The sequence below is a fragment of the Rattus norvegicus genome, chromosome 8 (genome assembly GCF_036323735.1).
Source record: "Rattus norvegicus strain BN/NHsdMcwi chromosome 8, GRCr8, whole genome shotgun sequence".
NCBI classification, from domain to species: Eukaryota; Metazoa; Chordata; class Mammalia; order Rodentia; family Muridae; genus Rattus; species Rattus norvegicus.
The window spans coordinates 27,580,104-27,593,935 of record NC_086026.1 but is presented as its reverse complement, the minus strand read 5'-3'; the positions used below and the strand labels follow the sequence as shown (position 1 = coordinate 27,593,935).

The following is a 13,832-nucleotide window of genomic DNA, read 5'->3' as shown; positions in this document are numbered from 1 at the left end:
CCAAGTCCAGCTTAATGAAGCTGTGAGTTTATTAGGATTACTTACAAGAGTATGGGTGAGGAGTGACTTACAAATCAAGGCTGTCTCAAAGATAGCTGCATCACTGAATGGCCATTTGAGCCTGGCTCATAGCTCTGAAGAGCTGCATTCCTGGAGCTCTCTGTACAATTTGAAGTCAGCTTGAAAGTCAAAGACTCTCTTCCCCACAGTTGTGAACTGCTTTTACAGCTTTGGGGTGGTTGGTGAATTCTGTAAGTTTCAGGAACCTTCTAAGACTTGTGAGTTGTATATATTTGAGCTTTAAGGAGCTCTTTTCAGGATGGATAGTTTCAATTTTAAAGAAATTGCCACACAGATGTTCTCTCCTGTGTTCCCTGATTCTGACATCTGTCCTTCCTCTTCCTCCATAAGGGAGAACGGGGTGTGCCTGGTCCTACTGGCAAAGATGGTATTCCAGGGCCCCCGGGACTTCAGGGGCCCCCTGGAGCTGCAGGGCCTTCTGGTGAGGAAGGAGACAAGGTGAGAGGACCAGGGAGAGAGATGGTGCACAGAGATATTGGGTATGCTGGGGCTGGACGCTTCCTAATATGTTTGTCCTGCAGGGGGAAGTAGGGATGCCTGGACACAAGGGAAGCAAAGGGGATAAAGGAGATGCGGTGAGTGGGGACCTCCAGGGAAGGTGTGATGCTCCTGGGAGGAGATATGGGGTACCCTAGATTTGTTTTGGTTCTCTTAGCCCAATCTTGACACCCCATTAACTGGAACTGAAGGGCTAAAGACCCTATATGAACACTGAGCCCTGAGAGCCCTAGAGCTGGTGAGAGGGTTTAGTTGGTAAAGGTGTTTGCCACTGAACTCAATGACCTGAATTCCATGCCTAGAACCTTCATGGTGGAAGAAAACAATTGACTCTCATAAGTTGCCACACACATGCACACACACAAAATACATAACTGTAATAAAAAATTCAGAGAAAGGGCCCTCGGGGCTGCAAAAATCCCCTATTTCTTCTCCATGGCAATAATCTACCTTGGTCTGGGGCCAGCAGCTTTTCCCAAGAACTAAGCTCCAAAGGAGAGTTTTTTTTTCAGATAAAAGAGTTCATCATGTAACCTAGGCTGTCCCCAAACATGCTATGTAGTTGAGGTGACCTTGACTCCTGAACCTCTCGAGTGCTGGGATCATAGGTATGTACCATCATGTTCAACTCTGATAGAATTTTCTGTTTTGTTTTCCCCTTCAGGGCCCACCTGGACCAACAGGAATAAGGGGTCCAGCGGGCCATCCAGGCCCCCCGGTGAGTCTTCCCAACTTGGTGACCGTACCCTGGGTCCTTGAAGTGAAGACAGTGTACCACTCTTCTGAATGAAACCTCGCCCAGCCTTGGTTTCGCCTCAGTGCCAACAACGCCCATGATGAACCCAACTCTGACCTTGAATCCTATCTCAGCTCAAACTCACTGTTTGCTGCTTTGATCTTCATCCAACTCAAATACCCAGATCCTAGCTTACTCTACCATCTACCCCAACAGGGTCCCCTCCACTGCTGGCCTCAAATGGAGACTTGAACTTTTAATAAGACTCCAGCCTTGCCTTAATTTTCTGTTACTGTTACAATATCTGAAGCTAAATGATTTATCTGAATGACTCATGGTTGGGAGTCTGGGAAGTCCCTAATAGTGGTGTTGGCATCTGACCAGGGTTTCCTTGCTTTATCACAGCACAGTGCGTTAATAACAATTATGTGATGTTGGTTCTTCATCTTCTTATGAAGCCACTAATATACCATCTTGGCACCACTCTCATGACTGCATCTGATCTTAAGTACTTCTGTAAGGCCCTACCTCCAAATACTGTCAACATATGAACTCGGAAGCAGGCTGCCAGTGTGATTTAGTTGGCACAGTGCTTGCCCATCATGCACAAAATCCTGGGTTCCTACCCTAGCACTCCATAGCCAAGGCATAGTAGTCAGTGCCTGTAATCCCAGCACTGGGGAAGTGGAAGCAGAAAGATCATGAGTTCAAGGTCATCCTCAGCTACAAAGTAAGTTTGACATCTGCCTGTGCTCCACCAGCGCCTGCCTTAAAACAACATATGAATTCTAGGATCACGGTTCTAACACAGGAACTTTCAAGTGTTATGTGTTGTTGAGTTAGCTAATCCAAGGCTTTCCCTGAGGCCCTGATATGTGGAGCATGGGGGAATTGTGGCTTCAGATCCTGAGAACCCAATTCTTCTCATCTTAAGAGGCTGCTGTGTCCTGGTCTTTGATGCCCCTGAGAAACCTTATGCTCCCTTTTGCAACACCGTTTGCTTTCTGTTGACCTCGTCCCATTTCCCCTTTCAGAAACAACTGTATATAAGAGGCTATATATCTTAATACGTTTGCTTGGCATAAGACATAGCTCGTGCAAGACCCCCTACCCCAGCTCTCTGTCTTAGCTTCTCATCCCCTGGCCACTTTCCCCTTAGGAACCCTGTCATTTAAGAATGACCTGCTGGTCCGGGTCAGAGTGTCACCAAAGCATATTAGGTCATAACTTCCAACCTAGCCCTAAAATCTACCTCAACCTCCTACAAACCCTGCTCATAACCTCACCTGAGCCACAGACCTGACTCATCATGTGTCATTAACTCAAAAACATCACCTGAACTTTACACCAAACTAAGACCTGACTCTCACCAAACTTGATTCCATCCCCAGCCTCAATCCCAACCTTTGACCCTGTCTGCAACCTTTGACCTGGACACCAACCATGCTGTCCCCAACCTTTTTACAGGGTGCTGATGGTGCTCAGGGTCGCCGGGGACCCCCTGGCCTCTTTGGGCAGAAAGGTGATGATGGAGTCCGAGGCTTTGTAGGTGTAATTGGTCCTCCAGGCCTGCAGGTAGGTGTGTGAGTTTAGGGGTAACACTCCCTCCTAATGTCCTTGCCCTGGGCTCTAATGTTTGTGGTGTGTGTGTGTGTGTGTGTGTGTGTGTGTGTGTTTGCACGTGTGTTGCTATCCCTGTGTCTTAGTGACTTATTAAAGATGAAAATCTCAGAAGTCTGGATGTAATGGTGGATGCCTTTAGTCCCGGAACTCAAGAGAGAGAGAGGCAGGTGGATACTGTGAGTTTGGGGCCAGCCTGGTCTTTGTAGAGAGTTCCAGGCCAGCCAGGGCTACATAGTGAGAGTCTATCTCAAAACAAAGAAGCGAACTAACACATTAAAGGCATGCACGCATGTGAGCGTGTACTCATGTGTGCATATATTCATGCGTGCATATATTCCTGTTTGCATGTATTCATGCGTGCATATATTCATGTTTGCATGTATTCATGCGTGCATATATTCATATGTGCATATATTCGTGTGTGCATGTATTCATGTGTGCATGAATACATTCTCATTCATACCATGGCACATGTGTGTGACAGTCAGAAGACAGTTTGCAGGAGTTAGTTCTCTACTTCTACCACATGGGTCCTGGGGCTCAAACTCAGGCAATCACCTTTACCTACTAAGACATTCCAATGGCCCTCCTTACCTTATTTTTGAGGCTATATCTCTCGCTGAACCTGGTGTTCCTTGATTTGGTCACTGGCTGCCAGCAAGCTCTAGGGGACCTCTTGTCACTGCCTCCCAGCGCTGGGGTTACAGGAAAGCTCTGCTGTGTCTGGCCTTTTGAGAATGGGTTCTAGGGATCCAGACTCAAACCCTCACACTTGTACAAGAGGTGCATGACCATCTCACCAGCTGTCTATACTACAATTTACTCTTTATTTCACAGGGGCTGCCGGGCCCTCCTGGGGAGAAAGGCGAGGTTGGAGACGTGGGATCCATGGTATGAACTCCCTGGGGATATGGAAGATAGGTGGAATAGGAATGACCATTGGTCACACATACCTTACAGACTATCTGTGACTACTGTAGCCTTTCTGTGGAGTCATGGGGATTTAATTGCACACTATTTGGTTCTTTGACAGGGTCCCCACGGAGCTCCAGGCCCTCGGGGTCCCCCTGGGCCCAGTGGATCAGCGGTAAGAATTCTGGGGTTGGCAGAATGCCTCTATGGGTCTGCCACACTTCTAGGGACTCACAGTCTCCTTGTTGTCTCTCCAGGGTTCCCCAGGGCTGCCTGGAGGAGTAGGGCAGCCTGGCGCTGTGGGCGAGAAGGTAAGAGGAGGGCTCAGACTTGCGCTGGATGGAGGGGATAAGGTCTGTCCCCTTGGCTACAGCTGTATGGAGACCCTCCTCTCTGCTGACCAGTGAGATGATCTCTTTCTATGTTTGTTGCTTCTCACAGGGTGAGCCAGGGAATGCTGGAGACGCTGGACCCCCAGGAGTTCCAGGCATCCCTGTGAGTCCGTAGAGCATTGCCCTTGAACTCACCGTAGGGAACCGCTGACCTGGAGCATGTGCTGACATCACCATCAGGCAGTGGATATCCCTGGTTGTCTCGATGAGAGATATGAAAGCCGCTCGCTCCTCCTGAGAAGATCTCAGGGGTGCTGTACTGTCCCACACGTTGCCCACTGCACAAGCATACAGGGCTGAGGAGACAGCTGGGGGTCTAAATCAAAGCGACAAACCTGGAATTGGGAGTAAAGCTGTCCAAAGGGGGACCATTTTCTAATGCACCCAAGGGCGGCATGGCTAACAGAGCCATCACCCCTGACCCAGCTAGTTCTAGTTCTCTGTGACCTCTAACACTTGGGTTACCTAGGCTACCCGACTCTGGATTCCCCTGGAGCTGGAATTACAGGAGGTTGTATGATGCCCGGTGCGAGTGCTTGGAACTCTGCTTGGGGCCTCTGCATGAGTAGTTAGACATGCGCTCCACTGCTGTGAACAGACCCCATGACCAGGGCAACTCTCATAAACACAACATTTCACTGGGACTGGCTTACAGGTTCAGAGGTTCAGTCCATTATCATCAAGGCAGAAAGCCTGACAGTGCCCAGGCAGGAATGGCTCTGGAGGAGCTGAGAACTCTACATCTTCATCCAAAGGAAGTCAGGAGCAGACTGATTCTTCTGTACTGGGTGGAGCTTCCAAGCCACCCCCACAGTGACACACTTCCTCCAACAAGGCCACACCTCCTAACAGTAACAGTCCCTAAGGGCCAAGCATATTCAAACCACCACATTCTCTTAACCACTGAGACGCTTTCTAGCCCTGTTAATCTTTTAAAATACCTATAGTATATGTTTATGCGTGTGTGATTGTGGCATGTCTGTGGAGGTCAGAGGACAGCTTTCACAGGTCAGTTCTTGTAAATCATGGGTTCTGGGGATGGAACCCAGACTGTCAGACTTCCCGGGCAAGTGCCTTTATCCACGGTGTGCTCGTCTTTGTTCCCTGAAGAGACTATGACACTCTGACCTTTGACTTCTGACCTCTGTTTCTGCGAAGGGGCCCAAAGGTGAAATTGGTGAAAAGGGGGATTCGGGTCCATCAGGGGCTGCTGGTCCTCCAGGCAAAAAGGGACCTCCTGGAGAGGACGGAGCTAAGGGGAACATGGTAAGTCCTGGGAGGAGACAAGCCTTTGTTACACTAAAACCTGGGCCCTAAGGTAGACCAGACATTTCTTCTTCCTGTTTGTTTTTACTTTTTTCCTTAAAAACAATTGTATGTGTAGTGTGTGTGTGTGTGTGTGTGTGTGTGTGTGTGTGTGTGTATTTTGCCTACACATATGTCTGTGCACCACATATGCCTGATGGCTGCAGAGGTCGGAAGAGAATGTCAGCTCCTCTGGCATTACAGTACCTGCAGTTACAGATGGTTGTGAGCCACCATATGGTTGCTGGGATTTGAACTCAGGACCCCTGGAAGAGCAGCCAGTGCTCTCAACCTCTGAGCCATCTCTCCAGCCCCCACTTCTTCCTGTTTGCTAATTATCTGAGCCACCCAGATAAGGACCAGACAAATAGAAGAAACAATGAATGAATGAAATATGAAAACACAGTGGAGAAGCTGAGCCCTCCTGCTGGCCCACGCCCAGCCTCTTAGGCACACAGCGAACGCTTGGCTGCCTGAATATAAATCCTAGTGTTTTGTGTTTTGGTTGTGACATGTCCCCTGTAGCTGGTCTGGGGACACTATCTGGTGTGTGAGGGGGCGACGCCTCACTTGGTGAGATGTGATCAGCAACCAGTTTTTATTCTAGGGTCCCACAGGACTCCCTGGAGATCTAGGACCCCCAGGAGACCCTGGAGTTCCGGTGAGTGTAAACTCCCTGAAGCCCAGCCCTAAATGTATCAGTGTATCTCCACTTAACCCCATCCCCCCCTAAACCTTGACAAGCTAAGAGGAGTGGATGACCCTCACTCCCCTCCAGCCCCATCTCTATCTCAGCAATCTCAAGATTCTCCCACTGTCTCTCCTCCCTAGGGTACGGATGGCATCCCAGGGGAGAAGGGGAATGCTGGTGATATTGGGGGACCGGTGAGTGGATAGCAAGGGGCTGTAGTGCATGGAAACTGAGTAGAGTTGGTGATGGGAGAGTTGGGTACCCAGGGCATCTGCTGGGGCCCCTGTGGTGTCCCTGACCCCATGACTGTGAGTGGTTACAGGGAAAGGGAGGTGCTGGGTGGAGTCTATGGAACTGTCTTCAACTGTGAGCTGATGCTGTGGCTGCTCTTGACTGAACAGGGGCCACCTGGAGCTTCAGGGGAACCTGGTGCCCGTGGGCTCCCTGGCAAGAGGGTGAGTGATGTTCCATGGCCTGAGGGTCTTATGTCCACCTTGTCTTCAGCAATGCAATAGCCCTGCTCTCCATATGTATCCACTCTTAGAATTTTAAAGTTATATTTATTTATTTATTTACTACTTACTTGTGTGCATGTGTGCTTGTGTGTGTGCATGTGGTGCGTGTGTGTGTGTGTGTGAGTGTGTGTGTATGATGTGTTTATAAAAAGATAAAGAGAGGATATATCCCAGGTTCTGGCACCAATGTTGTGTTTATAAAACGATAAAGGGGGAGGTTATGGTCTTTGGAGGTGTGGTGAGGTATGGGAAAGGGGGTGCCTCAGCAGGCCCATGCTGGGACATCCCTTCCCCTGAGGAACCAGCCATAGGACGGTATAGTATAGAACAGAGTTTATTCAGGACATGGGGAGGGGAGTTAAGAGGGTAGTTGGGGCAGAGAGAGAGTAGAGAAGTAGAAGAGTAGAGGCCAGCTATGAGCACATGGAGAGAAGGGGGGAGGGAATGGGGAGAAAAGGGACAAAGGGGAAGAGAGGAAGAGCAAGAGAACAAGAGAGAGCAAGAGAGAGAGAGGAGGGGGCAAGCAGCCCCTCTTATAGTGTCAGGCATACCTGGGTGTTGCCAGGTAACTGTGGGGGTGGAGCTTAGACAGAATGCTAACATACGATGTACCACAAAGTGATTTATAGTTCAGAGGACAATTTGTGGGAGTTTGTTCTCTCCTTCCACCATGCGGGTCTCAGGCAAGGTCCTTTACCTGCCCAGCCAACTTGCCAGCCCACTCTTGACATAAACCTGGAATTTCCACTCCGGACATTCACACTCTCCCTCCTCAGGGTTCCCCTGGCCGCATGGGTCCAGAAGGAAAAGAGGGAGAGAAAGGCGCCAAGGTAAGCATTCTCCCTTGGGATGGGTCCCTGTGCTACCTGACCAAAAGAAAAGGCCTGCACTCCCCCTGAGGTTTCTTCAGTTGTTGCAGGCTGGCCCTTGAGACTGCTTTCCCCCACCCCTGTCCATTTCAGGGAGATGCTGGTCCCGATGGCCCCCCAGGCAGAACAGGCCCCATTGGGGCTCGGGGGCCCCCTGGACGGGTTGGGCCTGATGGTCTTCCAGGGATCCCTGGTCCTGTGGTAAGTGGGGGAGGGGAGCAGGGATGGCCTCCTGGCTTAGGACCTCATCATAGTTGAGGAGCCGACCTTGGGGGATGGTGAAATGTTCACACTGGGTGCTGGTAGAGACCAGACACCCTTATTCTGTCTCCTCCTCAGGGTGAACCAGGTCTCCTGGGACCTCCTGGGCTAATCGGCCCTCCAGGGCCCCTGGTAAGAGACTTCTCTATCCTTGTGGTCACAACTCTTAAAGCCACACTAGGCATCCAGGGACACTGAGTGGGCCATGGTGCTGATGGTACAGGCTAGCCCCTCACTGCCATCTGTCTATCCATACTGACTCCCCTTCTAACTTACTGGGACCCTGTCTTCATGACCTGTATTAGTCACACCACGCACCAAGCCTTCACATAGACGGCCTACACTCACCTTCTACAGCAACCCCCATCCTGGTGCTCCACATTGGCTCCTATCTTGATGGTCTGTGCTGACCGCCACCTTGATGTCTACACTGACCACTCACTCCCTCTGCTCCTGACACCTAGTATCCTCAGCGCCCTCCCTCCCACCCCCATTTTTCTCACCACCCCTCCTGTCTCTGGTCTGGTGGCCCCAGCTCTGTGTATTTGAAAGCTGGGTGGTTCCCTGGTAAATCTTCCCTTCCTCAGCTTTCAAGGAATCACAAGCTGAACTTCATCTTTTCAGGGCCCACCTGGCCTCCCTGGCCTGAAGGGAGACGCTGGCCTCAAGGGGGAAAAGGTGAGCCTGCCTCCTAGTATCCCCTATGTTTCCCTCGACCTGCCCTGGCCAAGGAGAACTGGGTGTTTACTGCTCCCGAGGCTCTCCCAAGCCTCCAGCAGAAAAAAAAAAAAAAATCCCAACGTGTCTGTTCTGTGTGCCTTTCTCTTTCAGGGCCACATTGGGCTAATCGGCCTCATTGGTCCCCCAGGGGAGGCTGGGGAAAAAGGCGATCAGGGGTTGCCAGGTGTGCAGGGCCCTCCAGGCCTTCAGGGAGACCCTGTGAGTGTGTGCACTGTTGGGGCACGGGGGGGGTGTTCAAAGGGGGAGGATTGGAGTGGGGGGAGGTTGGAATGGGGGAGGGCCGTGTTAGGAGAATGGGGCCTGTCACTGGGGACTGTCATGTAAGAAGCTGTCTGGGCACTTGGGGGTCTTATAGAGGAGTTGGGAGTCTGTGAATTGCTTCAGGAATTCTTTTGAGTGTATAACAGTGCTGGACCCTATTAAGACTGACCCCAGTGTCCCTCCTTTAGGGTCTTCCTGGTCCTGTTGGCTCCTTAGGTCACCCTGGGCCCCCAGGTGTGGTGGTGAGTGTGGGAATATTGGAGGGATGGGGAGGTCACCATGACGGGTGGGGTTGAAGACCCTAACCTTCCCTACCTCTTCCCACAGGGCCCTCTGGGACAGAAGGGTTCCAAGGGGTCCCCGGTAAGTGGCACTGCCCCCTGGGCCTCCACGTCCCAGCTCCCCTCCCCCTCCAGTCCCCTTCCTTTGTATCCTTCACTCACCTCGTGTTCAGCACCCACTGCTGCATTCTTGGGGTCTAAGATGCTGTGTTTTGTTTGAACTACTGTAAAAGGTCTGCTGAGTAAGTTGTGGCTTGCGGAAGACTGTGTGTTGGTTTCAGAGGATTAGGGACAGAAACACACAATTGAGGTTTAGCATAGGATACTGGGAGCTCTTCTGGGGCCCTGCGTGTGTGCACTTGTATGTGAATGTATGGATACAAGTATACATGTGTGTGCCCTGCCCTGGGCAGCGAGAAGAATGTTCAAAGGGGGCTGGCTTACAGGGGGATAGGGGTCAGGAATGAGTGGGGCTGTATTGGGAAAGTGAGAGTCTATAATGGGAATTTTAATGTGGGAGACTTTGTCTGGGGCCTTGGAAAGCCTCTAGAGGAGCGTGTGTATATGTCTGTATGTATACATGGGTATATGTATGCACAGTCATGTATGCATGCACATGTACGTGTATGTTTGTGCATGTGTGTAGATGTGTATCCACACACATATGTGCAAGTGAATCTATGTGTTCAGGTGTATGTGTGTGCATGTTGTTCATACATGAGTTTGCATTGGTAGAAACAGGTCTCCATAGACAGGATTCACTTTAAAGTGACCTCTCTCATAGGGATCTCTTGGACCTCGTGGAGACCCTGGACCAGCAGGTCCTCCTGGTCCCCCGGTGAGTTCCCAGACTCTGGAGGAGGGCAGGAGTCAGGCTTCAGGTGGTCTCATCAGGTCCCCCCAGAACCCAGTCCAGTGTTTAGGTCTGTGGCTCAGAAATGCAGTTCCCTGAAAGCTTCGAGAGGAGGGAACTGCAGGGTTGTGCTGCCCACCTGTCATTCAGGCACTGGGGGGGTGGAGACAAGAGGATTGGAGTTCAAGGTTATCCTCAGCTACATAGAGAGTTTGAGGTTAGCCTGGGGTCCATGAGGCCCTGTCTCAAAACAAACATCCAAAAGAGACCTGGGAAGACAGTCTGGGTTTGAGGGTTTTGGCAGTCCCAGTGGAACCACTTATGGAGTCTGACCTGAGCTTCTCTCTCTGGGCTCTGTCTGCTCTGTCCTGGCTCTCCCTCCCTGCACCTCCATCTGGTTTACCCATCATTCTCTCAATCTCTCTTTCACTTCTCTCTGCTTCTCCCCACCGACCTCCCCCTCTCCTTGCCCTTCTTCTTCCTCTTCTGACTCTCTCTGCCTCCCATTGTCTTGTCCTTTTCTCTCCCCCATCCTTCTTCGGTTCCCATTCCCTTGTGAGTTCAGGGTTCCCCTGCTGAGGTGCACGGCCTGCGTAGGCGCCGCTCTGTGTTGGACACCCCAGAAGGTGGCCTGGAGGAAGTGATGGCCTCACTCAATTCACTGAGCTTGGAGCTGGAGCAGTTGCAGCGACCCCCAGGCACAGCCGAGAGCCCAGGCCTCATATGCCACGAGCTTCATCGAAACCACCCACACCTGCCGGACGGTGAGGTCCAGGTCCCCTCTGGGAAGGGCAGGTGAACACTGCAACACTCATACCCACTGATTCATTGGGCCCGGTTCTGTGGCAGGAGAGTACTGGATTGACCCCAATCAGGGCTGTGCACGGGACGCCTTCAAGGTCTTCTGCAACTTCACTGCCGGAGGTGAGACCTGTCTCTACCCAGACAAGAAGTTTGAGACGGTGAGTGAAAGAAACCTTCTTGTCTTTTTCTTACTCTGCCATCTTTTGCCAACTGGGAGACCTTATTCTGCCTTCAAATGACATGTAACCCTTCTGTCTATGTCAAGTCATATCCTATAGTACAGAACCTAAATCCAACAGTCCCTCAAGGCAAGAGTACTGCACAGCAATAGAGCACTTGCTCAGAATTCCTGAGCATGGGTTCATCCCCAGTGCTTGCCATACATGCACAGGGGAGAGTGAGGGTTGGGTGATTGGATCCCATCCCCAACCTCAAAGAGCATGCACAACCCCAGGCTCCATTCCCTAGTGGTACCAAGTCTTGTCCCCTGTACTTGAGTGTGCCCAGTCACCACAGAGAATCCTGGGTGTTGCTGCGTGTGAGGGTGAGAGAGCTGTGGACCCATTCACAGCACCCTTTGCTGTGCCCTTACCAAGGACACAGCCTATGCCACCCATGATCCACAATGTCCAGTGTGAAGAGGCAGAGGGGACTCGGGTTGGTAGCTAGTGACCTTCCCATCCACCCTCAGGTGAAACTGGCCTCCTGGTCCCGAGAAAAGCCTGGAGGTTGGTACAGCACCTTCCGCCGAGGGAAGAAGGTGGGTTCAAATGTTGACATGGAGGATGGCGTGAGAATTGGTGGGAACTGGTGTGGGAATTTGGGGTGTGAGGTATAAACAAGGTAGTCAGATAAGAACATGCACTTCTCTACGAAGCCCTGGGCTCCATTCCTAGCACTGCATAAATGGGAACTTCAGGTGTTCAAGGCCATCCTCAACTACATCATGAATCCAAGACCAATTTGGGCTACTTGAGACTTGGCAGAAGTGTCAGGCCTGTTGGTAGACTGCAGGTGGACTGGGAAGCATCTTCCTCAGCAGGAGCGTGGGCTGATGAAGCCCCTCACCCTACCTTGCCCTGCCACAGTTCTCCTATGTGGATGCTGACGGCTCCCCGGTGAATGTGGTCCAGTTGACCTTCCTGAAGTTGTTGAGCGCTGCAGCCCATCAGAGGTTCACTTACACCTGCCAGAACTCCGCAGCATGGCTGGACGAAGCTTCAGGTGACCACAGGCACTCTATCCGCTTCCAAGGGACCAACTGGGAAGAGTTGTCCTTCAACCAGACAACAGCAGCCACCATCAAGGTCCCCCATGATGGCTGCCGGGTAAGGCCGTGGAACTAGGGGGGCTGGTGGGTATGGAGTGGGGAACCCTCGCCTCACCCTCCTCTAACTGACTCTCCATGCCCTCTCCAGGTCCGGAAGGGACAGGCGAAGACCCTCTTTGAATTCAGCTCTTCTGTGGGCTTTCTGCCTCTGTGGGATGTGGCCGCCGTTGACTTTGGCCAGACGAACCAGAAGTTTGGGTTTGAACTTGGCTCCGTCTGCTTTAGCAGCTGAGTTTTGGAGGTGGGAAGGAAGCTAAAGGGAGCCCCATGTGGGGCTATGTGGTGCTGAGGCTTTGAGGCCATTCTATTTATCACCAGGGAACTCTAGATCCAGGGTTGTGTGACTCTGAGTATTCTTCCTCCCTTGTAGGGGTGAGGGTGGAGAGCCCAGCTTCTTCTGTCTATTCATCCCGGGTGGCACACCCAACTGTCCGCTGGCTTCTTCCCTCCACCCAACCATTCATTGCCTACTCCCACCCCCAGACCTCCATACAGTATAGACTTATAACTCAGAGCTGATGAAGCCCCACCCCTGCCTCTCCACCCCTCCACCAGGCCCTTTGGTGCTATCCCTTTCCATAGTTAAGCACTGGATACCTCCTGGTCCCTGGCTAGGACCTTTCCCTCTCATTCCTATTCTTTCTTTGAGTAAAGAGGTAAACAAGATCAACGTGGGACGCCCTCCCCTGAGACGCGCCTTCCTTCTGCTTCCTTGACCCAGCTCCGCACAATTCCCTCTCCCCACTCTGCCCCATTCCCATGTCCCCAAGCCTTCTGGGGACCAAGATGTTGGGCACAAATCAGGATCCTAAATGGTGCTGCCCTGCTCGTAACTGGGAACTGTATGAAATGGGGAATGAATGGTTTGTGGTCTATTTAATCTGCTTCCTTCTGAAGGAAGTCTGGGATATGATGAGAGATTCCAGAAGGGTCTCTACTCTCCCTCCCCTGTGCTGCCCTCCTCCCAAGGACACAGGGCAAAACTGCCATCTCAAGAATAAACCAAGGAACTGTGCTCCTCTTCTCTTTTTCTCTTTAAAATGTTTCATTTGTTGGGAGGGGGGCATGCCACCGCATGTGTGTGGAGGTCAGACCATGTGTGTGGAGGTTAAAGGACAACTTTCAGGAGTTGGTTCTCTCCTTTAAGTGGGTTCCATTCCACAGATTAGACTCCAGTTCTCAGGTGTGGCAGCAATACCTTACTTTTCTTCCTTCCTTCCTTCCTTCCTTCCTTCCTTTCTTTCTTTCTTTCTTTCTTTCTTTCTTTCTTTCTTCTTTCTTTCTTTCTTCTCCATCTCCTCCTCCCCCTCCCCTTTCCCTTCTTCTTCCTCCTCTTTTTTTTCTTCCTCCTCTTCTTCCTCTTCTTTTTTGTTTTATTTTGTTTTTTTAAAGACAGGGTTTTTTTTGTGTGTGTGTCCCAAAATGCATTCTGTAGACAAGGCTGGTCTCAAACTCATAGATCCACCTGCCTCTGCTTCCCGAGTGCCAGGATTAAAGATGTGTACCACCAAACTTGGCTTGCTTTGGGGACATTTAAGATTCAATTCATGGGACTGGCAAGATGGCTCCTGCCTCAGGGTTTCCATTGCTGTGAACAGACACCATGAACAAGACAACTTCTATAAAGGACAACATTTAATTAGGACCGGCTTACAGGTTCAGAGGTTCAGTCTATTATC

The 13,832-nt window shown here is 51.2% G+C and overlaps 1 protein-coding gene across 6 annotated transcripts in view; it reads left to right on the top strand.

Moving 5' to 3' along the window:
* Col5a3 (collagen type V alpha 3 chain) overlaps nucleotides 1-13,168 on the top strand; it is a 45,235-nt gene extending 32,067 nt beyond the window's left edge. For all 6 annotated transcript variants that reach the window (XM_039082051.2, NM_021760.1, XM_039082052.2 and 3 more), the window contains 25 exons: nucleotides 412-519; nucleotides 603-656; nucleotides 1,244-1,297; nucleotides 2,783-2,890; nucleotides 3,776-3,829; nucleotides 3,972-4,025; nucleotides 4,108-4,161; nucleotides 4,292-4,345; nucleotides 5,401-5,508; nucleotides 6,155-6,208; nucleotides 6,379-6,432; nucleotides 6,640-6,693; nucleotides 7,530-7,583; nucleotides 7,716-7,823; nucleotides 7,962-8,015; nucleotides 8,508-8,561; nucleotides 8,715-8,822; nucleotides 9,074-9,127; nucleotides 9,213-9,248; nucleotides 9,951-10,004; nucleotides 10,585-10,783; nucleotides 10,869-10,981; nucleotides 11,515-11,583; nucleotides 11,912-12,151; nucleotides 12,242-13,168. In XM_039082051.2, coding sequence (XP_038937979.1) covers nucleotides 412-519; nucleotides 603-656; nucleotides 1,244-1,297; nucleotides 2,783-2,890; nucleotides 3,776-3,829; nucleotides 3,972-4,025; nucleotides 4,108-4,161; nucleotides 4,292-4,345; nucleotides 5,401-5,508; nucleotides 6,155-6,208; nucleotides 6,379-6,432; nucleotides 6,640-6,693; nucleotides 7,530-7,583; nucleotides 7,716-7,823; nucleotides 7,962-8,015; nucleotides 8,508-8,561; nucleotides 8,715-8,822; nucleotides 9,074-9,127; nucleotides 9,213-9,248; nucleotides 9,951-10,004; nucleotides 10,585-10,783; nucleotides 10,869-10,981; nucleotides 11,515-11,583; nucleotides 11,912-12,151; nucleotides 12,242-12,385 — 2,097 coding nt within the window. In that variant the 3' untranslated portion in view covers nucleotides 12,386-13,168. The remainder of the gene's footprint in view (nucleotides 1-411; nucleotides 520-602; nucleotides 657-1,243; nucleotides 1,298-2,782; nucleotides 2,891-3,775; nucleotides 3,830-3,971; nucleotides 4,026-4,107; nucleotides 4,162-4,291; nucleotides 4,346-5,400; nucleotides 5,509-6,154; nucleotides 6,209-6,378; nucleotides 6,433-6,639; nucleotides 6,694-7,529; nucleotides 7,584-7,715; nucleotides 7,824-7,961; nucleotides 8,016-8,507; nucleotides 8,562-8,714; nucleotides 8,823-9,073; nucleotides 9,128-9,212; nucleotides 9,249-9,950; nucleotides 10,005-10,584; nucleotides 10,784-10,868; nucleotides 10,982-11,514; nucleotides 11,584-11,911; nucleotides 12,152-12,241) is intronic.
* Nucleotides 13,169-13,832: the final 664 nt, after the last annotated feature.